Source organism: Scyliorhinus canicula, chromosome 16 (genome assembly GCF_902713615.1).
Source record: "Scyliorhinus canicula chromosome 16, sScyCan1.1, whole genome shotgun sequence".
Taxonomy (NCBI): domain Eukaryota; kingdom Metazoa; phylum Chordata; class Chondrichthyes; order Carcharhiniformes; family Scyliorhinidae; genus Scyliorhinus; species Scyliorhinus canicula.
Genome location: NC_052161.1, coordinates 140,962,900 through 140,987,693, shown reverse-complemented (window position 1 = coordinate 140,987,693; position 24,794 = coordinate 140,962,900). Strand labels below are relative to the sequence as shown.

At 44.0% G+C, this 24,794-nt stretch overlaps 1 protein-coding gene across 23 annotated transcripts in view; it reads left to right on the top strand.

The window, feature by feature from the left end:
- The first annotated feature begins 9,965 nt into the window (after positions 1–9,965).
- Positions 9,966–24,794, top strand: part of cdk11b (cyclin-dependent kinase 11B) — a 64,972-nt gene continuing 50,143 nt past the window's right edge. For 6 of the 23 annotated variants that reach the window (XM_038773932.1, XM_038773921.1, XM_038773946.1 and 3 more), the window contains exons 1-7: positions 9,966–10,098; positions 11,615–11,706; positions 12,686–12,785; positions 13,096–13,252; positions 14,540–14,669; positions 23,189–23,310; positions 24,471–24,595. In XM_038773932.1, coding sequence (XP_038629860.1) covers positions 14,559–14,669; positions 23,189–23,310; positions 24,471–24,595 — 358 coding nt within the window. In that variant the 5' untranslated portion in view covers positions 9,966–10,098; positions 11,615–11,706; positions 12,686–12,785; positions 13,096–13,252; positions 14,540–14,558. Of the gene's footprint in view, positions 10,099–10,311; positions 10,331–11,614; positions 11,707–12,685; positions 12,786–13,095; positions 13,253–14,539; positions 14,670–23,188; positions 23,311–24,470; positions 24,596–24,794 lie in introns of those variants that run through there. The other 17 variants (XM_038773929.1, XM_038773924.1, XM_038773923.1 and 14 more) reach the window with 17 other exon arrangements.

The window sequence follows — 24,794 nt, the reverse complement described above, 5'->3', positions numbered from 1 at the left end:
CACAGTGGAAGACACAAATAACATGCAGTGACTGATGGAAATGAGGCTATGACAGGTGAGGACCTTGAGACGATTGTTATCACTAAGGAGGTAGTGCTGGGCAAGCTAATGGGGCTAAAGGTAGACAAGTCTCCTGGCCCTGATGGAATGCATCCCAGAGTACTAAAAGAGATGGCCAGGGAAATTGCAAATGCACTAGTGATAATTTACCAAAATTCACTAGACTGTGGGGTGGTCCCGGCGGATTAGAAATTAGCAAACAGGACACCAAGGTTTAAAAAAGGTAGGCAGAAAGCGGGTAATTATAGGCCAGTTAGCTTAACTTTGGTAGTAGGGAAGATGCTGGCATCTTATCAAGGAAGAAATAGCGAGGCATCTGGATGGAAATTGTCCCATTGGACAGACGCAGCATGGGTTCATAAAGGGCAGGTTGTGCCTAACTAATTTAGTGGATTTTTTGAGGACCAGTGTGGTAGACAACGGGGAGCCAATGGATGTGGTATATCTGGATTTCCAGAAAGCTTCTGACAAGGTGCCACACAAAAGGTTGCTGCATAAGATAAAGATGCATGGCATTAAGGGTAAAGTACTAGCATGGATAGAGGGTTGGTTAATTAATAGAAAGCAAAAAGTGGGGATTGATGGGTGCTTCTTTGGTTGGCAATCAGTAGTTAGTGGTTGTCCCTCCAGGATCAATGATGGGCCCCCAATTGTCCACAATTTACATAGATGAGTTGGAGTTGGGGACCAAGTGCAATATGTCCAAGTTTGCAGATGACACTAAGATGAGTGGTAAAGAAAAACGTGCAGAGGATACCGGAAGTCTGCAGAAATATTTGGATAGGTTAAGTGGGTCTGGCAGATGGAATAAAACGTTGACAAATGTGAGGTTATCCATTTTGGTAGGAATAACAGCAAAAAGGATTATTATTTAAATAATATATTAAAGCATGCCACTGTGCAGAGGACCTAGGTGTCCTAGTGCAGGAGTCGCAAAATGTTGGTTAACGGGTGATTAAGAAGGCAAATGGAGTTTTGTCCTTCATTGCTAGAGGGATGGAGTTTAAGACTTGGGAGGTTATGCTGCAATTGTATGAGGTGTTAGTGAGGCCACACCTGGAGTATTGTGTTCAGTTTTGGTCTCCTTACCTGAGAAAGGACGTACTGGCACTGGAGGGTGTGCAGAGGAGATTCATTAGGTTGATCCTACGGTTGAGGTCGTTGGATTACGAGGAGAGGTTGAGTAGACTGGGACTGTACTCGGAATTTAGTAGAATATGGGGGGGATCTTATAGAAACATATAAAATTATGAAGGGAATAGATGCGGGCAGATTGTTTCTGCTGGCGGGTGAAAGCAGAACTAGAGGGCATAGCCTCAAAATAAGGGGAAGTAGATATAGGACTGAGTTTAGGAGGAACGTCTTCACCCAAAGGGTTGTGAATCTATGGAATTCCTTGCCCAGTGAAGCAGTTGAGGTTCCTTCATTATAAAGATAGTTTTTTGAAGAATAAAGAGATTAAGGGTTATGGTGGTCAGGCCGGAAAGTGGAGCTGAGTCCAGAAAAGATCATCCATGATCTATTGAATAGAGGAGCAGGCTCGAGGGGCCAGATGGCCGACTCCTGCTCCTAGTTCTTATGTTCTTGACATACCCAGAGAAGGAGCCAAAGCTCCCAAGTAGCTTCATTATCTCAACCATAGTGGATACTAGGTCTGTAATATAAAGAAGCTGGTCATTCGTGTACAAGGACACCTTATGCTCCACCTCTCCCCAATTTACCCCCCTCAATGTACTGGATGATCTCAGCACTGTGGGCAACACTTCTATTGCCAGGGCAAACTGGAGCAGAGACAATGGACATCTTTGCTTCGTGCCCCTATTTAGTGGAATGTAGCCAGAATTCAAAGTATTTGTGAGATCATTATACTCACTTTTATTAAATTTAATATATTCACAAAATCTCTGGCGGACGCTGGGAGGGACCTGACTTTGACACCAAATCAACAAAATGTGGGGCATGGTCTGAAAGCACAATGGCTGAGTAGCCAACCCCCTCCACCAAAGGGAGCAGTGACCTCTCCACCACAAAAAATTCCAAAGGCGAGTATACCTGGTGGACATGTGAGAAAAAGGAAAAATCTTTATCACCTGGGTGCAAAAAAATGCCATGGATCTGCCGATGGCCAACAATGCCCTGGCCATCCCTGATGGAGTCAGTGATTTGGGCCTGGACCGATTCATCCCGGGGTCCAGAACATAGTTTAAGTTACCGCTCCCCCCCTCCCCAATATAAACTGATGAGAATCCGGGATGGAGGCCAGCAACCTGTTAATAAAACCCGTATCATCCCAGTTTTGAGCATAGATATTAATCAAGACCCACAGGCAGCCAATAATAATCTTAGTGACAGAAAATGGGACCCATTGATTATAATCGCTGCACCCCCGGGCCCGACCAAAGGCTGGAAGAAAAACTTGTCCCACCCACCTCTCCCACAACCTTGTCTGGTCTCTGACCCGCAAATGAGACTCTTGCAGAAACGCCACATCGGCATTCAAACTTTTGATGTGAGAAAATACCCTCCACCTTTTCACTGTGGCATTGCACCTGCTGACATTCCAGGTGACCAACCGAATTGCCCCCCCCCCAACATATCCGGAGTCTGCCATTTCTGCCCCATGGGAGATTATTCAACAGTTACACAGGAAGTACAGCAACCAGGCCCACCCAAGATGGTCGCCAAACTCACCAATAAGACTAAACAAGGAGAGCTCTGCAGTCACCGTCAGCAAACTACTCCTGCCCCCACCCCTGCCCTCAGACTCTGCCACACCCAAATACGCAGACAGCAAACAGTAAGGCGAACATAAACCACTAAAACCCACTTCTAGTAAACTAACCTCAAACCGAACAAAAACACTAAGCTTATTAACTAAAAGAACTAAAATAATGAGCTGCAGTCAACCACTCAGTACAACTCCGATTAGCTAACTCTTCAGCGAGCAGGGTGGCTACCGCCCAGTGAAAAGAAAAATGTTTACAGAAAAAAGATAAAAAATATAAAACCCGCATAAATCATAGTATTCTAACGGAGCTATATGTTTTCACACAGAACAAATAGAACAAAAACCCACAAAAACTAAACCCCCCTATTGAGTGGTTAGCCACTGCTGCCTCACAGACAGGGTCTCCTATGTGTGGGAGGGATGTTTGACTTCCCCAGGGATGGTTTGAGGACATCCCTGAAGTGTTTTGTTTGCCCTCCTTGGAATCTCCTTCTGCGACTGAGTTCCAAGTGGAGCAGTCACTCCAACATTGATATGTTAAATGAAATAAAGGGCAGCACGGTGGCACACGTGGAGAGCACCGTGGCTTCACAGTGCCAGGGTCCCAGGTTCAATTCCCCGCTGGGTAACTGTGTGTGGAGTCTGCAGGTTCTCCCCGTGTCTGCGTGGGTTTCCTCCGGGTGCTCTGGTTTCCTCCCACAGTCCAAAGACGTGCAGGTTAGGTGGATTGGCCACACTAAATTGCCCTTACTGTCCAAAAAAAGATTAGATGGGGTTATTGGGTTACGGGGATAGGGTGGAAGTGAGGGCTTAAATGGGTCGGTGCAGACTCGATGGGCCGAATGGCCTCCTACACTATGTTCTATTTAAACGTTACATACGTAAAAACTTAGGAAGAGGAATAGGCCATTTGGCCCTTCGTACCTGCACCAACATTCAATAAAGTGATGGTGATCTGGTTGTGGTATCATTTTTGTATAGATTTCCTCCCATTCTTCTTCTAAATTCCACTTTGCTTATTTTAAAATAAATTTAGAGTACCCAATTCTTTTTTTCCAATAAAGGGGCAATTTAGCGTGGCCAATCCACCTAACTTGCACATCTTTGGGTTGTGGGAATGAAACCCACGCAGACATGGGGAGAATGTGCAAACTCCACACGAACAGCGACCCAGGGCCGGGATTTGAACCCAGGTCCTCAGTGTCGCATTCCCAGTGCTAGCCACTGTGCCATATGCCGCCCCTTAAACTCCCCTTTGCTGTGTGCCCTCCCCCCACCCCCCTGCCTGTAACCCTTGATGAGATCAGTTGTGTCACAGCACCAAACAAATGCCTTCAATCTGAGTTAGCTGCCCTAAATGCACTTTTGCAAAAATTACACTTTTGTTTACCCTTGCTTTTGCCTGGCACAATTGATCAAGTAACTTGGTGTGAAAATAGAAAATGCTGGAAAAACTCTGTCCTGGTCCACTCACGTTGATGCAACAGTCAAGAAAGTCCAACAACGTCTCTACTTCCTATGGAAGCTAAAGAAATTTGGCATGTCTGCATCGACTCTCATAAACATCTGCAGATGTGCCATAGAGAGCATCCTATCCGGCTGCATCACAGCTTGATGTGGCAACTGCTCAGCCCAAGATCGCAAGAAACCGCGGAGAGTGGTGAACTCAGGCCAACCCATCACACAAGCTTGCCACTCTCACATTGATTCTGTATGCAACTCCTGCTGCCTCAGGAAGGCAGACAGCATTATCAGAGACCCCTCCCACCCAGGCATTGCCTTCTTCCAGACCCTTCCATCAGGCAGATGGGCAGAAATCTGAAGACCCGCACATCCAGACATAGGAACAGCTTCTTCCCCACAGCTACAAGACTCCTCAACGACTCTCCCTTTGACTGATCTGTTCCCTGTAAGAACACTATTCACAACACCCTATGCTGCTCTTGCTCATGTATTTGCTTTGTTTGGCCCCTTGTCCCGCACTGTAACCAATCACTTTTTTTTAAAAAATAATTTTTATTCAAATTTTCACATTTTCACAAAAAAGAAAACAATAACAGAAAATTCTAAGAACAAAAAAAAACAGAACCCCCCCCCCCCCCCCCCCCCCGGCCGTAAATACAAAAGAGAAACAATAAATTAACATCTGTCATCGGCAAAAAACATATTCAACCCAAAACAAAAACAAAGAGACAACCCCCCCCCCCCCCCGGTTGCTGCTGCTGCTGACCTTTTGTTTTTACCGTTCTGCCAGGAGATCTAGTAATGGTTGCCATCTCCTGAAAAACCCCTGCACTGACCCCCTTAGGGCAAATTTCACCCTCTCCAATTTAATAAACCCTGCCATATCGTTGACCCAGGCCTCCATGCTTGGGGGCCTCCCATCCTTCCACTGAAGAAGAATCCTCCGCCGGGCTACTAGGGGCGCAAAGGCCAGAACACCGGCCTCTTTCGCCTCCTGCACTCCAGGCTCCACTGCAACCCCAAATATTGCGAGTCCCCAGTCTGGATTGAGCCTGGATCCTACCACCCTCGATACCGTCCTTGCTACACCCTTCCAAAATTCCCCCAGCGCTGGGCATGCCCAGAACATGTGGACATGGTTTGCTGGGCTCCCTGAGCACCTAATACACCTGTCCTCGGTCCCAAAAAAACCGGCTCATCCTTGTTCCGGTCATATGAGCCCTATGCAGTACCTTAAACTGTATGAGGCTAAGCCTCGCACACGAAGAGGAGGATTTCACCCTTTCTAGGGCATCCGCCCACGTCCCCTCCTCAATCTCTTCACCCAGCTCCTCCTCCCATTTATCTTTCAGCTCCTCCACCGAGGCCTCGTCTACCTCCTGCATCACCTGGTACACTTCCGAGATCCTCCCCTCTCCAACCCATACCCCCGAGAGCACCCTGTCCTGGACCCCACGCGGCGGCAGCAGGGGGAACCCCGCCGCCTGACAAACGCCCTTGCATGTACCTAAAGGTGTTCCCCGAGGGGAGCCTGAACTTCCCTTCCAGCTCACCCAGGCTCGCAAACTTTCCGTCTATGAACAGGACCCCCAGCCTCCTGACACCTGCCCTGTGCCAACTCGGGAACCCGCCATCAATTCTCCCCAGAACAAACCGTTGGTTCCTCCGTATCGGGGACCCCATCGAGGCCCCCACCTCCCCCCTGTGCCGCCTCCATTGCCCCCAAATCCTGAGGGTAGCTGCCACCACCGGGCTCGTGGTATACCTCGTCGGAGGGAGCGGCAGCGGCGCCGTTGCAAGTGCTTCCAGGCTCGTACCCACACAGCATGCCATCTCCAGCCTCTTCCATGCTGCCCCCTCCCTGTCCATTACCCACTTACGCACCATCGCTGCGTTAGCAGCCCAATAATACCCACAGAGGTTGGGCAACGCCAGCCCCCCCTATCCCTGCCCCACTCCAAGAACACCCGTCTCACCCTTGGAGTCCCATGTGCCCACACAAAGCCCGTAATGCTCCTGTTAACCCGCCTGAAAAAGGCTTTCAGGATAAGCATGGGGAGGCACTGGAACAGGAACAGAAACCTCGGGAGCACTGTCATCTTGACTGACTGCACCCTACCCGCCAAAGACAGCGGCAGCATGTCCCACCTCTTAAACTCCTCCTCCATTTGCTCCACCAGCCTTGTGAGGTTTAGCTTATGCAAGGCCCCCCAGCTCCTGGCCACCTGAACCCCCAAGTACCTGAAGCTCCTCTCCATCCTTTTCAGTGGGAGCCTCCCAATCCCCCCCTCCTGGTCCCCCGGGTGTACCACAAACAGCTCGCTTTTCCCAAAGTTAAGCTTTTACCCTGAGAAATCCCCATATTCCTGGAGAATCCCCATCACCACCGGCATTCCCCCCACCGGGTCCGCCACATACAACAATAGGTCGTCCGCATAGAGCGACACTCGGTGCTCCTCCCCACCCCGGACCAGCCCCCTCCAATCCCCCGACTCCCTCAACGCCATAGCCAGGGGTTCAATTGCCAGCACAAAAAGTAGGGGGGACAGGGGACACCCCTGCCTCGTCCCTCGGTATAGTCGAAAATACTCCGACCTCCTTTTATTCATGGCCACACTCGCAATCGGGGCCTCATACAACAGCCTCACCCAACTGACAAGCCCCTCCCCAAACCCGAACCTTTCCAGCACCTCCCACAAGTACCCCCACTCGACCCTATCAAAGGCCTTCTCCACATCTAACGCCACCACTATCTCCGCCTCCCCTTCCACCGCCGGTATCATAATAACGTTCAAGAGCCTCTGTATATTAGTGTTCAGCTGCCTCCCCTTCACAAACCCCGTTTGATCCTCGTGGATAACCTGCGGCACACAATCTTCTATCCCCGTGGCTAAGATCTTTGCCAACAACTTGCCGTCCACATTCAGGAGTGAGATCGGCCTGTATGACCCACACTGCAGGGGATCCTTGTCTCGCTTAAGGATCAAGGAGATCAACGCCCGAGACATCGTCAGGGGCAAAGACTCCCCCTCCCTCGCCTCGTTGAAGGTCCTAACCAACAGGGGGCCCAGCAGGTCTGCATACGCCTAGTAAAATTCAACCGGGAACCCGTCCGGCCCCCCCCCCCCCCCCCCCCCCCCCCCCCCCCGACCGCATGTTCCCTATCCCTTTAACCAGCTCCTCAAGCTCAACTGGCACCCCCAGTCCCTCCTCCACCCTCGGAAATCTCAGCCGGTCCAAAAAGTGCCCCATCCCCCCCTTCTCCGCCGGAGGTTCAGACCGATATAGTCTCTCATAAAATTCCCTGAAGACCCCATTAATGTCTACCCCCCTCCGCACCACATTTCCTCCCCGGTCCTTAACTCCACCAGTCTCCCTGGTCGCATCCCACTTACGGAGCTGGTGTGCCAGCATCCTACTCGCCTTCTCCCCATACTCATGCACCGCACCCTGAGCCTTTCTCAATTTCTCCGCCTTTCTGGTGGTCAACAAGTCGAACTCAGCACAAAGGCTGTGCCGCTCCCTCAGCAATCCCTCCTCCGGGGCCTCCGCATACCTCCTGTCCACCCTCACCATCTCCCCCACCAATCTCTCCCTTTCTGCTCCCCTCTCTCCCTGTGGGCCCGAATGGAGATCAACTCCCCCGAACCACCGCCTTCAGCGCCTCCCAGACCGTCCCCACGCGGACCTCCCCATTATCGTTGGCCTCCAGGTACCTCTCGATGTATCCTCAAACCCGCCCCCTCACATCCTCGTCCGCCAGCAGCCCCACCTCCAAGCGCCACAACGGCCGCTGGTCCCTCTCCTCCCCCAGCCCGAGGTCCACCCAATGCGTGGCATGGTCAGAAATGGCTATCGCCGAGTACTCAGCGTCTACTACCCCCGCAATCAGCGCCCTACTCAAAACAAAGAAATCGATCCAGGAGTAGGCCTTATGCACATGGGAGAAGAATGAAAACTCCCTGGCCCTCGGCCTCGCGAACCTCCAAGGATCCACCCCTCCCATCTGGTCCATAAACCCCCCTCAGCACCTTAGCCGGCGCAGGCCTCCTACCCGTCCTAGAACTGGATTGATCCAGTGGCGGATTCAGCACCGTGTTGAAATCCCCCCCCATTATCAGGCCCCCCGCCTCCAAATCTGGAATCCGGCCCAACATGCGCCGCATGAAACCCGCATCATCCCAATTCGGGGCATATACATTGACCAGCACCACCCGCTCCCCTTGCAGCTGGCTGCTCATCATCACGTACCTCCCGCCGCTGTCTGCCACCACACTCGACGCCTCAAACGACACCCTCTTCCCCACCAGGATCGCCACCCCCCCGGTTTCTTTGCATCCAGCCCCGAATGAAACACTTGGCCCACCCACCCCTTCCTCAACCTGACCTGATCCGCCACCTTCAGGTGCGTCTCCTGAAGCATAGCCACGTCCGCCTTCAGCCCCCTCAGGTGCGCGAACACGCGGGACCGTTTGACCGGCCCATTCAGTCCCCTCACATTCCAGGTGATCAGCCGGAACCAATCACTGTTTGTTGATGTACCATTTGTCAATGGTACTCTTTTTACTCTGTTGATTATTCTTTTTGTCTACTATATACGTTCCCTTGGCTGCAGAAAAATACTTTTCACTTCGGTATATGTGACAATAACTCAAATCAAATCAGGTCTGGCAACAACAGTGGCGAGAGAAAGAGTTAATGTTTTGAGTCACTGTGACACTTTTTGGTGTACCTGCCGCTTAAGGTGCCCGGAGGGCAGAGGAACACACTGCCTGGGACGGTGGGAGGATGTCTCACAACCTTGAAAAAGTACCTGGATGAATACTTGGCTTGTCATAACATTCAAGGCTGTGGGCCAAGTGCTGGCAAATGGGATTAGGTGGGCAGGGCAGGTATTTTCGGGGGTCCGTGCAGATTCGAAGGGTCTACACTGCACTGTGTAATTCTGTAAAGCAGAGCAAGCTGATCTCTCATTGCATTTCCATTGTAATTATGCTTTTTTTTGTCGCAAGTTCACCTTAATATTGAAACCATTGGTTCATTTTTTTTGCTGGAAGACAATGATTTGTATGATATGTAACTCTAAAAAAATTAAGAGTCCAAAATTCCAACTTAATGAATTAGAATTGAAGTTATTGTCAGTTTAACCAGTGCTGCTTTCTGGAGGAGCTGGTTTTCACTTCTCTTTTTGAGCCTCTTTGCAAGTTTTCTAAGTTGGTAAGTGTGCTTTTTAATAGCCATGATGTGGAGATGCCGGCGTTGGACTGGGGTGAGCACAGTAAGAAGTCTTACAACACCAGGTTGGAGCTTTAATAGCGACCTGGCAGAGTCCGCAATTGTAACTCGGGGTTTGCCCATCTCGGCCTGAGTGGCTGGGGGATTCTACATTTATTTCATTCTGTTAACTTTGTGATGAGAAGCAGAAAACCGCAACCGTGACAGTTGCTGAGTGGCGCCCTTGCCGGTTGTGCCCGCTGCTGTTTTATTCCGCCCGGAGAAAGCGTCCAAAACTTGTCCGGCGGGTCCGCAACTTTCCACCAGACAACAACAACAACTACAACAACTTGCTACAAACTTCAGGCTGCTGAGGAGACTGCGCGGGGTTGGGCCAGGGCGCGTGCGCGGGGGATGGGTTAGGGCGCGGGGGAGCCAAGACGCGGGGGAGGGGCCAGGGCGCGTGCGCGGGGGATGGGTTAGGGCGCGGGGTTGGGCCAAGGCGCGTGCGCGTCGCGCTGGAGGTGACGCGTTGCAGATGCGACGCCGCGGGTGAGGCTCGGGCGTTGGGGGCTCTGAGGGAACGAGGTGAGGCCTGAGGCCGGGGCTTTGCCCTCGAAGATTTGACTCAGGTAGAGACCTCCTCCCCGACTCCCGGTATTATTAAATAATGTGAAGCTGGCTGTTCTTCATCATTGTCCTGTCCAATGGCGGGCGGGCCTGCCACTGAGGCCGACATTCTCCACTCCCGGGAAACCTGGGCCCACAAGAACGGATAATAATAATAACAACCCTTTATTGTCACAAGTATGAAGTTACTGTGAAAAGCCAGCCCCTAGTCGCCACATTCCGGCGCCTGTTCAGGTAAGCTGGTACGGGAATTGAACCTGTGCTGCTGGTCTTGTTCTGCATCACAAACTAGCTGTCTGGCCCACTGGGCTAAACAAGCTTTAATGCAGGTCTAATACTGGCCATGTCCATTAGAAAACGGGCCTTGTCCATTAGAAAACGGGCCTTGTCCATTAGAAAACGGGCCATGTCAATTAGAAAACGGGCCCTGTCCATTAGAAAACGGGCCCTGTCCATTAGAAAACGGGCCCTGTCCATTAGAAAACGGGCCCTGTCCATTAGAAAACGGGCCCTGTCCATTAGAAAACGGGCCCTGTCCATCAGAAAACGGGCCTTGTCCATCAGAAAACGGGCCATGTCCATCTGAAAACGGGCCATGTCCATCTGAAAACGGGCCATGTCCATCTGAAAACTGACCCTGTCCATTAGAAAACGGGTCTTGTCCATTAGAAAACGGGTCTTGTCCATTAGAAAACAGGCCATGTCCATCTGAAAACGGACCCTGTCCATCTGAAAACGGACCCTGTCCATTAGAAAACGGGCCATGTCCATCTGAAAACGGGCCATGTCCATCTGAAAACGGGCCATGTCCATCTGAAAACGGGCCATGTCCATCTGAAAACAGGCCTTGTCCATTAGAAAACGGGCCTTGTCTATGAGAAAACGGGCCTTGTCCATTAGAATACGGGCCTTGTCCATTAGAATACGGGCCTTGTCCATTAGAAAACGGGCCTTGTCCATTAGAACACGGGCCTTGTCCATTAGAAAACGGGCCTTGTCCATTAGAAAACGGGCCTTGTCCATTAGAAAACGGGCCTTGTCCATCTGAAAGCAGGCCATGTCCATCTGAAAACAGGCCATGTCCATCTGAAAACGGACCATGTCCATTAGAAAACAGACAGGCACCGTCAGACATCTGGAAGGTACATTAATCTCTCCTCCCCTCCCTCCAATTTTCTGTTGCCCCCATTGAGAGAATACATCTGGTCACTGGGAGGCAGATGCTGGTTCCAGTTGGGAGAAAGGGGAGGGGAGAACTGGGGTCAAATCCAGCTGAGGTAATCGGTGAAAAGATTCCTCATGGTGAATCCGGGTTTCATTTTGAACCCTGCTGATGTGCCCACTGCCTCAGCTTGTGGGGGCGGGGCGGGGGGGGGGGGGGGGGGGGGGGGGGAGGGAGGGAGATGCGCTGACCGGCCCCTTGTAATGTAGTTGCGAATGATCAGTGTTTAAAAAGTGTCATGAAATAACTTCATTGCACAGTGTTATATGTTCATTTTTGTGTCCCCTCTCCTGAAGGTGCTGATTCTATCGGTCCATAGGTGCTAGCAGTTCTCTATTATCTTGCCCGAATATTCCTACTTCATATGGGAACCTGGACAGGAGAGTTGGTAGGTTTTTTGATCACGAAAGGCATCACGGCTGAGTCCAAACCCCTCCTGCATACTTTCCATTAAGGGTCACTTAATGATGACCAGACGTAATCCTGAATAATTTCTAGCAAATTTTGGTAACCAAACTTGTTTTTTTTAAGAGGCCCCTTTACTGACTAGTCTTCAGTAAGCAATGATTCATTCATACATTAGAAGTCTGTAACTGACAGATCAGTTGTACTTCAATCAGCTAATCGTTTTTGGTTGCAAGTAGGTCAAAGGGCATCATGCCAGGCTTCAGAGGATTGTATTTGTAGCAAAAAACTGGATTTTAGTAAGGTTAGTTGGTACCGTAATCACTGTCATTTATTAAGGTACAAAAGTTAGACTGAAAGTTTAACTCCTGTTGACAGATAAGACTATGAAATTGATTTACCATTTACGTCATTTTCTTGTAATATCCTGTTATTTGCTATTAATGTGCCCAGAGTATAGTTTGGAGGCAAAGTCTTATTGCGGTGTTAATTTTATTCTCAAAAATGAATCCTACCGTAATTTTTGTTCTGGAATTGTGAAATGGTACTTTGTCACCCTCATGCTTTTGACGCAGAAAAGCCACTGTAAATTGTTTCCTTAATATTTTCTGACGTGCAAACAGTATCAATCCTGCACCCGCAAGTGCAGAAAAATGGTTTTTGCATAGCAGTATTTGCTAATGATGAGCTATTAAGTAAGGAATGATCTCTCTGAATGATTTCAAACTTAGTACGTTCTGTAAATACATTGGCAATTCTTGAGAAACTTTAATACCATTATCTGAAATGAATCATTTGGTCTCTACTGCTTAATTCTGGGTAGCATTTCATTATTTAAAAAATACCATGTTACATACTGAATTCGTATTTTTCGCTTTGGTGTTACATTATCTACTAGGTTAATAAGTTTATAAAAGATGCAATAACAAATTATAGCTCTAATTGATGCCTTTTGCTTTCAGTGTGCTGGGTAAAAACATTCGCAATTCTCTTGGAGCAAGAGTTCATTTTGTAAGTCCGAACAGTCACTACAATGACACTTGTAGCAACAACATTCTAGTGGTAAAGTTACATTTTGTGTTTTCTGTCTTGCTTAGTGTTTGAATTTAATCCTGTTCTCGGCTAGAAAACCTTTAACATGCAGCTTTCCTTTAAGTTCTCCGTAGATGGGTTGTTGGAAGTACAGTGGAGTCCTCATTTATCTGTCTGATCATAACAATTTATTTGAAACTCCAGCTCGTGAATGGATGCCAGTTAATTTTTGGTCTAAAAATGCTGCCATTTTTATTGTCAATTCCTGCCAATTTTAAAATTTTCACAGAAATGTTCATATTCATGTAGGCTTTATTATGGTTTTTTTTTGTCACTTCAGGTTAACTGCATATCAAGGAACAAGGAAAGACACTTGAATGGGAGCTTTTTCAAACCAAGCATTAATTCTGATCAGTTCATTTTATTGACAATTGAGGAGGCAAGGCTCATCAGGAAATGAGATTTACAAATGAGCAGTGACATATCAATCACACGATGTAAAAAGAATGCAATTAATTCCAATATAAATATGTACTTTAAGTTTCTAATATGTATTTGTATGAGGTTTTGCAGTCATTGTGCTGTGCTGGTTCACAGCAGCAGTTCAATACAGGTGTGAACAGATCCTTGTAAGTGGTAGAACAATGTCAATCGTCACAATAATGGCAGTAGCAGTTACTACAAAAAGTGGTTCTTATTTATTTTCTATTGATTTTGCAGAATATTTCATCTTGAATGTTTTAGTAGAATAATGTATCTTGGGAGAACAGTTACCATTTATTGTCACTTTTTTTAGCTGGCAAATTGGAAGTGACAATAAAAGGACTCCACTGTACTGCAGTAATAGACTCACCATTGGTATTACCTAAATCAAGGTCTAGGATACATGTATGTATCAATACAATGACACTCTTGAAACATGTGTAGACAATGTTTTGAGAAGTGAATACTATGTTGATGTGAAGTTTTTTTTTACACGTACCTGCACAAGCTGTTTAGAGCAGTGTTGTCTGTCACTGTGTGTGGTAGCTTGGTATCGTCTTGTCTAAATTCAAAATCTGTCACTATTTTGACATGACTTTGTGGTTAAAATTAGCTTGAGCTGTTTTGGAGTGGGATACACGCTAATCTTCACATTTAGGTGGAAGCATATGAACATTCTGGGATACTTTTCAAAAAATTATTTTAAATTGGCTTGAAACCCAATTTGACTTTATTTTATACTTGTATTAATATGAAGCAGAAGTCAAAGTTGCAATGACTGGATTGTTGTTGCTGAGATGTGTGATATAGTTTGCACAAAAAATAAGGTTCTGAACTGAATTTTCTTGAATATCCAACTAAATAATGAACACCAACTGTCCTTGAAGTCATTCTCAATCCCTACCCTAAACATTGGAAATTATTTATTTTTAACTAGGGGAAATAGATGTCTCTTTGCAAGCCAATAATGGATTGAATTGGTGTTGGTAGCAGCAGGTGGAATTTGATAATTGTTTAGTATATTGGTGTAAGTTTATCCTGCAATTTATTTTTCCAAGAACCGTCTATAGTATGAGTGGGGTAAGACTTTTGAGGGGGGGGAAAGTGTTTCCAGGACTTCTGCGTGCAGTTCGGTAGCAGATCTGAAGAAAGAAATCGTTTGCACTGCACCTTAAGAAATGGAAATAGTCTACAAATAAAATGTTTTAAAAGTTTTTTTTTAACTCCAGCATGAGACGGTGAGGCAAAGAGATTGTGTCTCTTCTAACCTAATGACTAGCATGTAACTGATTCTGTTTTAGCTCAGTGTGGTCTGTTCCAATGGGAGATGAAAAGGATAACTGGAAAGTAAAAACTCTTGAAGAAATTTTGCAGGAAAAGAAGCGACGAAAAGAGCAGGAGGAAAAGGGTGACGTGAAGCGTCCAAAAAATGTAAGTAGTAAATGCTGTCAGCATTTTGTATCCTACGTTGGTGTGTTTTTTATCATGGTGTTCACTTTAACGACTTTAAAACTGTTTGCATTATTGAGCTAAACCTAATTCAACTACTTGTAATTCCAGCCTAAGAACCACGTGGCCAACTTGGTTCACGTGTGGCCTCCACTCACAGCCCGCCTACTATAAGGTGTTGCCAAAGTTGCGATTTAACCTCTTTTTTTTTTTCTCTCCTGCAAGGAAGGCTGCTAGGAAATTATGCCATCGTTAGAGCATATGAACGTGTTTATACAGGCTATATACTTAGCTTTATTAGCGCTATCAGTCCGATGTTCAACATGGCAGCTGCTGGCGTTGACATGTTCAGAAGCTTATTGTGTGGCAGCTTGGGTGCAGACTCTCAATCTGTCACTCTGGTACAGCATTTTGAATCGTTCCTGGGGGTGGTTCTCGAACAAGGGACTGCTCGCAATTGTAACTTTTTACCAAAGGTTTAACCAGGTCGGTCAAGGCAGCCTTGAGGAGGAGTTTATAGAACGTATCCACGATAGTTTCTTAGAACAGTATGTAATGGAACCTACGAGCGAGCATGCAGTCCTAGATCTGGTCCTGTGTAATGAGACAGGATTGATTAATGATCCCATAGTTAGGGATCTTCTCGGTAGGGGCGATCACAATATGGTGGAATTTAAAATACAGATGGAGGGTGAGAACTTAAAATCAAATACTAGTGTTTTGTTCTTAAACAAAGGAGATTACAATGGGATGAGAGAAGAGCTAGCTAAGGTAGACTGGGAGCAAAGACTTTATGGTGAAACAGTTGAGGAACAGTGGAGAACCTTCCAAGCGATTCTTCACAGTGCTCAGCAAAGGTTTATACCAACAAAAAGAAAGGATGGTAGAAAGAGGGAAAATCGACCGTGGATATCTAAGGAAGTAAGGGAGAGTATCAAATTGAAGGAAAAAGCATACAAAGTGGCAAAGATTAGTGGGAGACTAGAGCATTGGTAAATCTTTAGGGGGCAACAAAGCTACTAAAAAAAGCTATAAAGAAGAGTAAGATAGATTATGAGAGTAAACTTGCGCAGAATATAAAAACAGATAGTGAACGTTTCTACAAATATATAAAACAAAAAAGAGTGGCTACGGTAAATATTGATCCTTTAGAGGATGAGAAAGGAGATTTAATAATGGGAGATGAGGAAATGGCTGAGGAACTGAACAGGTTTTTTGGTTCATTCTTCACAGTGGAAGACACAAATAACATGCCAGTGACTGATGGAAATGAGGCTATGACAGGCGAGGACCTTGAGATGATTGTTATCACTAAGGAGGTAGTGATGGGCAAGCTAATGCGGCTAAAGATAGACACGTCTCCTGGCCCTGATGGAATGCATTCCAGAGTGCTAAAAAGATGGCTAGGGAAATTGCAAATGCATTAGTGATAATTTATCAAAATTCACTAGACTGTGGGGTGGTCCCGGCAGATTAGAAATGAGCAAACATGACACCAATGTTTTAAAAAGGAGGTAGGCAGAAAGCGGGTAATTATAGGCCAGTTAGCTTAACTTCGGTAGTAGAGAAGATGCTGGAATCTATCATCAAGGAAGAAATGGCGAGGCATCTGGATGGAAATTGTCCCATTGGGCAGACGCAGCATAGGTTCATAAAGGGCAGGTCGTGTCTAACTAATTTAGTGGAATTCTTTGAGGACATTACCAGTGAGATAGACAACAGGGAGCCAATGGATGTGGTATATCTGGATTTCCAGAAAGCTTTTGACAAGGTGCCACACAAAATGTTGCTGCACAGATAAAGATGCATGGATAGAGGATTGGTTAATTAATAAAAAGCAAAGAGTGGGGATTAATGGGTGTTTCTCTGGTTGGCAATCAGTAGCTAGTGATGTCCCTCAGGGATCAGTGTTGGGCCCACAATTGTCCACAATTTACATTGATGATTTGGAGTTGGGGACCAAGTGCAATGTGTCCACGTTTGCAGACGACACTAAGATGAGTGGTAAAGCAAAACGTGCAGAGGATACCGGAAGTCTGCAGAGGGATTTGGATAGGTTAAGTGAATGGGCTGGGGTCTGGCAGATGGAATACAATGTTGACAAGAGTGAGATGTCCATTTTGGTAGGAATTACAGCAAAAGGATTTATTATTTAAATGATAAAATATTAAAACATGCTGCTGTGCAGAGAGACCTGGGTGGGCTAGTGCATGAGTCGCAAAAAGTTTGTTTACAGGTTCAACAGGTGATCAAGAAGGCAAATGGAGTATAGTCCTTCATTGCTAGAGGGATGGAGTATAAGACTATGGAGGTTGTGCTGCAATTGTATAAGATGTTAGTGAGGCCATACCTGGAGTATTCTGTTCAGTTTTGGAATCCTTACCTGAGAAAGGACGTACTGGCGCTGGAGGGTGTGCAGAGGAGATTCACTAGGCTAATTCCAGAGCTGAAGGGGTTGGATTACGAGGAGAGGTTGAGTAGACTGGGACTGTACTCGGAATTTTGAAGGATGCGGGGGAATCTTATAGAGGCATAGTAAATTATGAAAGGAATAGATAGGATAGATGCGGGCAGGTTGTTTCCACTGGTGGGTGAAAGCAGAACTAGGGGGTATAGCCTCAAAATAAGGGGAAGTAGATTTAGGACTGAGCTGAGGAGGAACGTCTTCACCCAAAGGGTTGTGAATCTATGGAATTCCTTGCCCAGTGAAGCAGTTGAGGCTCCTTCATTAATTGTTTTTAAGATAAAAGATAGTTTTTTGAAGAATAAAGGGATTAAGGGTTATGGTGTTCGGGCTGGAAAATGGAGCTGAGTCCACAAAAGGTCAGCCATGATCTCATTGAATGGCGGAGCAGGCTCGAGGGGCCAGATGGCCGACTCCTGCTCCTAGTTCTCATGTTCTTATGTTTGTCAGTAAAGTTTTAAAGAAAAGTCTCCTGTATTTCCCTCCACCCAACAGCCCTTCTAAATGCTAAAGTCTACGAAAATGGTGTTCGAGTGGAAAGCTATCATAATTAAATCTTGTTTGTCAGGGCAAGATTCCACTACCTCAGCAGTCAACGGACGGAGCTTTATTCAGCTGAATGAATTGGAGACTGCAGCAAGTGGTGATCCATAGATTGTTTATTGGTGCTGTCGAGATGCCCATAAAGCTTGCTAAGACAGTTAGTCAGACTCTGGAACTATAACTTATTGCATTTTCTGCTGTCTCGGGTCATTTTACCTAAAACGACTTGCATACTTAGCAAAAAAATAAATAAATGTTAACTTTTTTTGTAGTTGAGAACTTAAAGACATAATATTTTGTTAGTGTACTAAAAAGTCATTCACCTCCTTAATTGAAGGCAATCATTGCTATTGATCAATGAGATTTCTGATACTGCTTTTGGGTTAAACAATAGCAGATATTCACTGAAGTTTGGTAAAGGCAGGAATGTTCTGAATCAACCAAATGAGTGAATTGTGGCCTTACTATATTTTACTATAATGTTCAGCTATGCAGTAAGTATTAAATTGATTAAATAATTCAGAAAAGCATTTAAATTTGATTGTAAACACTATTTTGCTTCATTCTGTTTTGCTGAATTTCCTCTTTTGCGACGAAGATGTAGAAGAAAAACACGTATTAGTATGTTATGTACTTTTTTAATAACAAAGATATTTCCTCTACTGTACTGAACATACAGTATTAGACTTATTGGCTAGCAGCAGGCAAGTGGAATTGTGACAAGTTGTGAAATTAAAAAGTAATTAAACCAAGTGATACATGAGCTATTACCAGAAAATGGCCATTAAAACTGCCTTGATTGTCTTAAGAACTAACTGGTTCACTAATATTCTTCAAGGAAGGGAACCAGCCATATTTACCTGGTCAAGTTGAAATATAACTCCAGCCCCACACCATATGGCTGACTGCCTTCACAGCTATTAGAAATGGACATCAATATTGTCGTCCCACCAACACTCTCAAACCAAGTACAAGTCATTTTCTTATAATTCGCAATAGTCCGTTTACTAATGTTCCTGTAAATATCTGTCAGTGTAACATAAGAGGTAATCAAGTTAATTCAGTTCAGAAATCTTTTCATAATCTTGCAACATTTTAGTATGTACTGCTGGTTTCAAATAATTGGAGAAGGCAGCTGTTAAAGGGAAGTCCTCATTGTGAGCTTGTTCTAAATATTGGTGAATGCTGAAACGAAAAGTCAAACCCTTTGTTTAATTCCATAAAGCTCTATTTGAGTTCCCTTTCCAAGAAAAATGTATTTTTTGGTTTCATCTGTCGACCTCGTTGTGGAAAAGCCCATCCAGAATGCTGGTTATATAGTTGGTTCTTTATTAATCTATAATTAGTACAATTATTGTCATACATTATAATGTGTGTATGACTCGTAATGATTTGCTTGGTTTCTCAAACCTATACCATCCTTTTCATTCATTATCTACATTGAAAAGGGTCAGATTTAGTTCAAACCCATTTTATTTTATTAGTTTGTCTAATTACAGGACAGGTTGGCAAAAGTTAGCAATGAAGTGTATTTGACCTTATCTGTCAATACTTTTATATCAGTTTTGAAATCTCCTAGTGTAATGGTCATGTTTGCTTATCTAGGTACCATTACGCAGTATTGGGTAACCAGCAAGGATACTTGTTCACAGCCTCTCCCATGTTGTCATGTATGACAGCGCATCCAAGGTTGAGCTGTGGCATCTATGATGTGACCATGTCAATTTTAAAGGTCTGGGCTTTCAATTGCCTGGAAAGCTCAATGTTTTAAAAAGCGTATCTACATCTGGAAAACCACTTGCAGGCAAAAGGAGCAAGATAAGTAAAAGATTTCAAATTACATTTTTACAGGCAAAAAGAATTAGCAACAGTAGATGTTAAATAATGAAAGTAATAAATTATATCATTACTAAAATAAGGACTGTGCGCTTAAATCTTAGAAAACTTTGCCATATAGGTTCTCACTATCTCTTCGGGAAGCTTGATTTTTCTCATTTGTGTTAAACTGCTGTCGTTGTCAGAAAATAATGGAAAAGCTCATTAGGTCTGGAAGCATCTGTGGAGAGTCGAATATGACTCTTCATCAGAACTGGGGAGAGGTACAAATGTGACATTTCATATGTGACATCACATATCTACCGTTCCCAGGTTCTGATGAAAAGTCATATTAGACTCAGAACGTTAACTCTGTTTCTCTCTCCACAGATGCTGCCAGACCTGCTGAGTTTTTTCAGCATTTCTGTTTTACGATTTCTAGTATCTGCAGTTTATTTGCTTTGATTACTCGCGGCAATATTTCTTATCACCCTGTCTTAAAGCCTCAAGTCAGTCCAAGGGTCAAATATTGCTCCCATATCAGGGGGAGTCTTTTCTGACTCCTTCCTCACAAGGACATGATATGCAAACAGTGTCTGGTGTTATAATCTCAGTTGATGATGTAACTGGATGGGAAGATTCCAGAATTTAACCCAAGCTCAAAAGACTGTAACTTTTCCTTTTATATCGTAAAAAGTGGAGGGACAGAGTCACAGGACTGCAATTAGTTTAACAACATAAAAAAATTGGATTATAATACAATATTTCTTTACTCCCCCTTTAAGCTGAAGAAATACAGTTTTAAGGTTAACACGGATTGCAAAGCACATCTTAAGCTACAATGGTCCCATTAACTCTCAGTCCTTTTTAAGCACAGATTGGCTGTGGTCAAATAACTCGGCTCTGAACCCAAGTTGGTGTCCATGGTTTTCTCCCCTGAATGCCCCCAGATGATTTTTATACTGCGAGACACCCTGTCTCACTGAACTGCCAAGTGAATTCAAATTCCACTTTCAAAAAGCCACACTTCCAAGTATTCTTTTAAATTATGCTTTCCCTCCATTGCTTACATCAAGGTTTTGCTTTCAGGTTTTAAACTTCTCCCTTCAGGTTTCCTTTGTTTGAAGGCTTTTACACAAACTCCAGATCCAGTCACTGATTTTCACTATTATTTCTAATAATGTCTCCCAAACTGTAGTACTTGCTCACAAACCGTAGCAATACAGCAGGATATCCTTCTGACCTCTCACGATCCAATGCATTTTCAACTCTCTGTGACTTTACTGAACAGCAGTCTGTTCTGGTTCCCAGTTTCATCTGTTCCGTTAACTCCAGACTTATTGGAAACTTCTCTTCATTTCTCTAGTTTCCTTAACTAGCTGGACTTTGGATTTCTGGCATCGGTTTTCTTAACCATGACTCCATAGTATGGCTATTCCTTTAGCAAGGCTGAAAGAGATGTTTTCTCTTTAGCCTTCAAAATCCAACTGTTTCTAGCAGAGCTGTGAGAGCTGCCTTCTCTCTCAGTACCTATCCAACTGTAATCATATTCAGCTAAATTAAAGCTTCTCTACTTTACAAGGCCCCAGTTGTTAAGCAACCACCACTGGTTTATTTACTCTTCACACCATAACCTTCTCTAAGCACAATATCTACAATCAATGTTGGAATTGAAACAAACCCCTTCCCCACACACGCACACACACACCTTTGCCAGCATGAATCTAAGTGTGAAGTGTGTTTTACTCTTCCAGTCACAAACATTATATTAAACACTCTTAAAACTCTACCTTTATTTCTAAGTTTACCAATACAAATATAAATCCCTTAAAACTACCGTTTCCCAACACTGATGGATGTTTTTTAACTGTGACATCTTAACTCGGAGGAGGCCTCCTTGAATCTATTCTGCTATTTAGTGAGATCATGGTTGACCTCCGATCTAACTCCCCTTTGAACCACATCTCTTAATACTTTGGTTAACGAAAATTTAGCAGTGATTTAAAACTAACAATTGATCTGGCATTAGTTGCTATTTGTGGAAGAGTTCCAAACTCCTTTTGTGTCTTGAAGCTTTTCCTAATTTCACTCCTGAAAGACTTGGCTCTAATTCTCAGTCAGAGGAAATTGTTTTTTTCTATCTAACTTGTTTGTTCCCCTAAACCTAAGAAAACCTTGATCAAAACAACCTTTTAGCTTTCTAAATTTCAGCATAAACAACCCTAGTTGGTATAATCTCTTTCTCCCTTGTAATTCTTTTTGTATTTATCAATGCTATTGTCGTAATTGCTTCTCTGAACTTTCCTTATGCTCCATATGTGTTCTTTCTCCTCACTAGGTTGCCACTCAGTTGGTTTATCCACCAACCCAGAGAAGTGTTTGAAATTGCAGCCTGTTACCCTTTTAACCAGCAGTGCAAGAACATTTTATTTTATTTTTTTAAAGTGATTGCATGTTGATGCAACTACATGTACAGTGTCTCAAAACAGGCAACCGTGGGACCTCGGCTGTGCCAGATTTCAGATCTCGCCAGATTTCGGGTTGGACGGTTTGGGCCATGGGTGATTCGGGTTGGGTGGGGTCAAGGGTCGCTCAGAACGCGGAAATAGACCGCGCAAGCAGCAAAGGGGATAACTAGTCGGGTGCCACACCATTCCAATGCAGTGTCTAGCTGGATCATCCAGGTAAGTTTCTTTAAAAAAAAATGACTGAATTAAAATTGGTGCAAGGCACATTCTAAAAGTGTCCAGTTTTTTTGACTACTCCAGAATTTGGACCGCCGGATTTGAGGCACTGCACTGTATAAGGTTTAAAGCTGCCCTGAACTTTGGATTTTAACCAACATTGTAAACTGTGCAAGTATTTTTCATCTTACTGAGTGAAAGTACTCCACAGGCACACTGCATATTCTATCCCCTGAAGCTAATGGTAGAAATGTGTCAAATAAGGTGAAACATAAGTACAACTTTAAGTTAATGGTGAATGTTTGTTGCTTAAGGTGTCAAAAATGTCTTGTTTTCGAAATAGTGTTGGAGAGTGTGTGTTGTCTATACCACAGTGGAGTCCTTTTATTGTCCCTTTCAATTTGCCAGCCCAAAGAAAAACCTTTTAAGGAGGTGACAATAAAGGTGTTTTCCCCAAATAATATAGTTTTCTCTAGAAAAATGTTCTGCTTTACAATATAGGTTCGGGGAAATGAATCCTTTTTACAGCAACTGCTACTGTTCTTATGAAATTTTTATTTACACTGTCAATTTGGAAGTGGCTGTTAACACTTTGCTGTGATTAAGCTGCAGAATGTTGAATGCCCACCGAGCACCGTCATCAAGGCTGCTAAGAAACCTGTGATAATCAGGTGTACTGATTAAGTTGTGTGACTTCTCTATGCCACTGTTTTTCATTTTAGATTCTTTACAAGCCTTGCCTTTCTCAAAACGATCTGTAACTCATGAAGACATTTCAGGTTCACAAATGCTTAATGAATCAGAGATGATAAGGAAATAGTAATAAAATGTAGTTCGAAACGGAGCAATGATTATGTGGAAACTGAGGATGAAAATTGTCATAGGAGTAGATTAATTGGAACATGAGAAAAGTGTCATAGACAAGATGTGAAAACTAAAATGTCAACAATACGTGAAGCAGTCCAGAATTACCATCCTATTTTTATGCATCTCAGTTGGATGACAGGGATTCTAAGCGGGACTCACTGGAGGAAGGAGAGCTTCAAGATCACAAGGACAAGATGGAAATAACTATACGCAATTCACCACACAGACGAGAAGGATCTATAGATGATCGGTATGTTTTCTAATTTAATAAGCAACACCTATTTCCTTGTCCTCCCAATAACCTTTGTTGTAAATGACTATTTGAAAATAAAATCAGGTCAAATAATTTTTTTTGCAGATCAGTGAAAGATGTCATTGGCCATTAATGTAGACCGTTCACCAGCTTGATCCTATTCTTCAAGCTCAGAATGTTTTCTAGTGATTGCTAAAGTATGATTTTACACAATGCACTCATTGCCGTGTTTTAAAGCAAAAAAAAAGCCAGAGGACACCTATTTTTCAACTTGTCTTTTCTTGATAGCGATTTGAGTTTAGAAGGCTGATCCAGTGTAAAATTTGTCTTTGTTTGAGGACCATGTTACAGACATATGAATTGGGCCTCTGTCTCCTGATGTCATGCTTGGTAACTTCATGTATTGGTACGGTGGAGCTTCCTCTTTCAATGCCTGGTGAAAATAAAACCTTCAAACATTTTCTGGCTTTGATTTTACAATGTTGTGATGGGTATGGCCTCTGTGAGTTAGGTCGGGAAATATGTCGTGTAATTCTATTATCATTACTTTGGTAACAGTTTCGCTTTTGTATATAGTTTCATGGCCATGAAAAATAGAAAACATTTTCTACTGTGGAAGTACAGTACAAAGGTTTTTAAAAAAAAAACTTTTATCTGTATAAATTTCTCTCAATCATTGTTACTGCACTCCAGAAATAAGTAATTTTGTCAAGCCTTTTGCGATATTTTTAAGGCATTGTATAATTAGAGACTTTGATGATATCCATGGATTTATTTTACACATGGATAATTTAACAAAATATGGAAGTTGCACATTTAAAACTGCTTCCATTTATTGTACTGGTTTCAATGGGGAAAATATTGAATAACTGTTCCAAAGTTTCTAGACCGTTCCATAAATAAAGTTCACAAGTCCTGATGGCCTGCTTTCTCAATCAAGCTAAGATAATTAATTTGAAGTAAACCTTTAGCTAGGTTACCTTTTTATTTTTACAGATGGCTATTTTAAAACTCACACGTCCTATGATTTTGGAAATCAGGATATCCAACTTTTGTAACAATTACATTGTTTGTCTATTAGGAAGCAAGGCAGGGTTGTTTGTTTGCCAATCAAATACATTCATTTTAATATTGTTAAATATTTTTTAATCATCTAGAGGGGAGGAGGATGATTCCTTGGCAATAAAACCTCCTCAGCAAACCTCTAAGAAAGAAAAATCACATCACAGAAAGGAGGAAAGGAGAAAGGAAAAGCGAAGGCATCGCAGCAGATCGGCTGAAGGTGAGAATATTTGCGATGTTTAATATTTTATCTTAGACAGCTTTACACAATGTGAAACACACTGCAGTATTTGGAAGAAAATTAGTGTTGACAGATGTCCTATAAAGTAAGATTTCTAATTTATTTTTGCAAGTAATGGGAAAGGTGAAATGTTGGGATTTTTACTTAAATGAAAATTTTAAAGCAGTACAGGAATCAT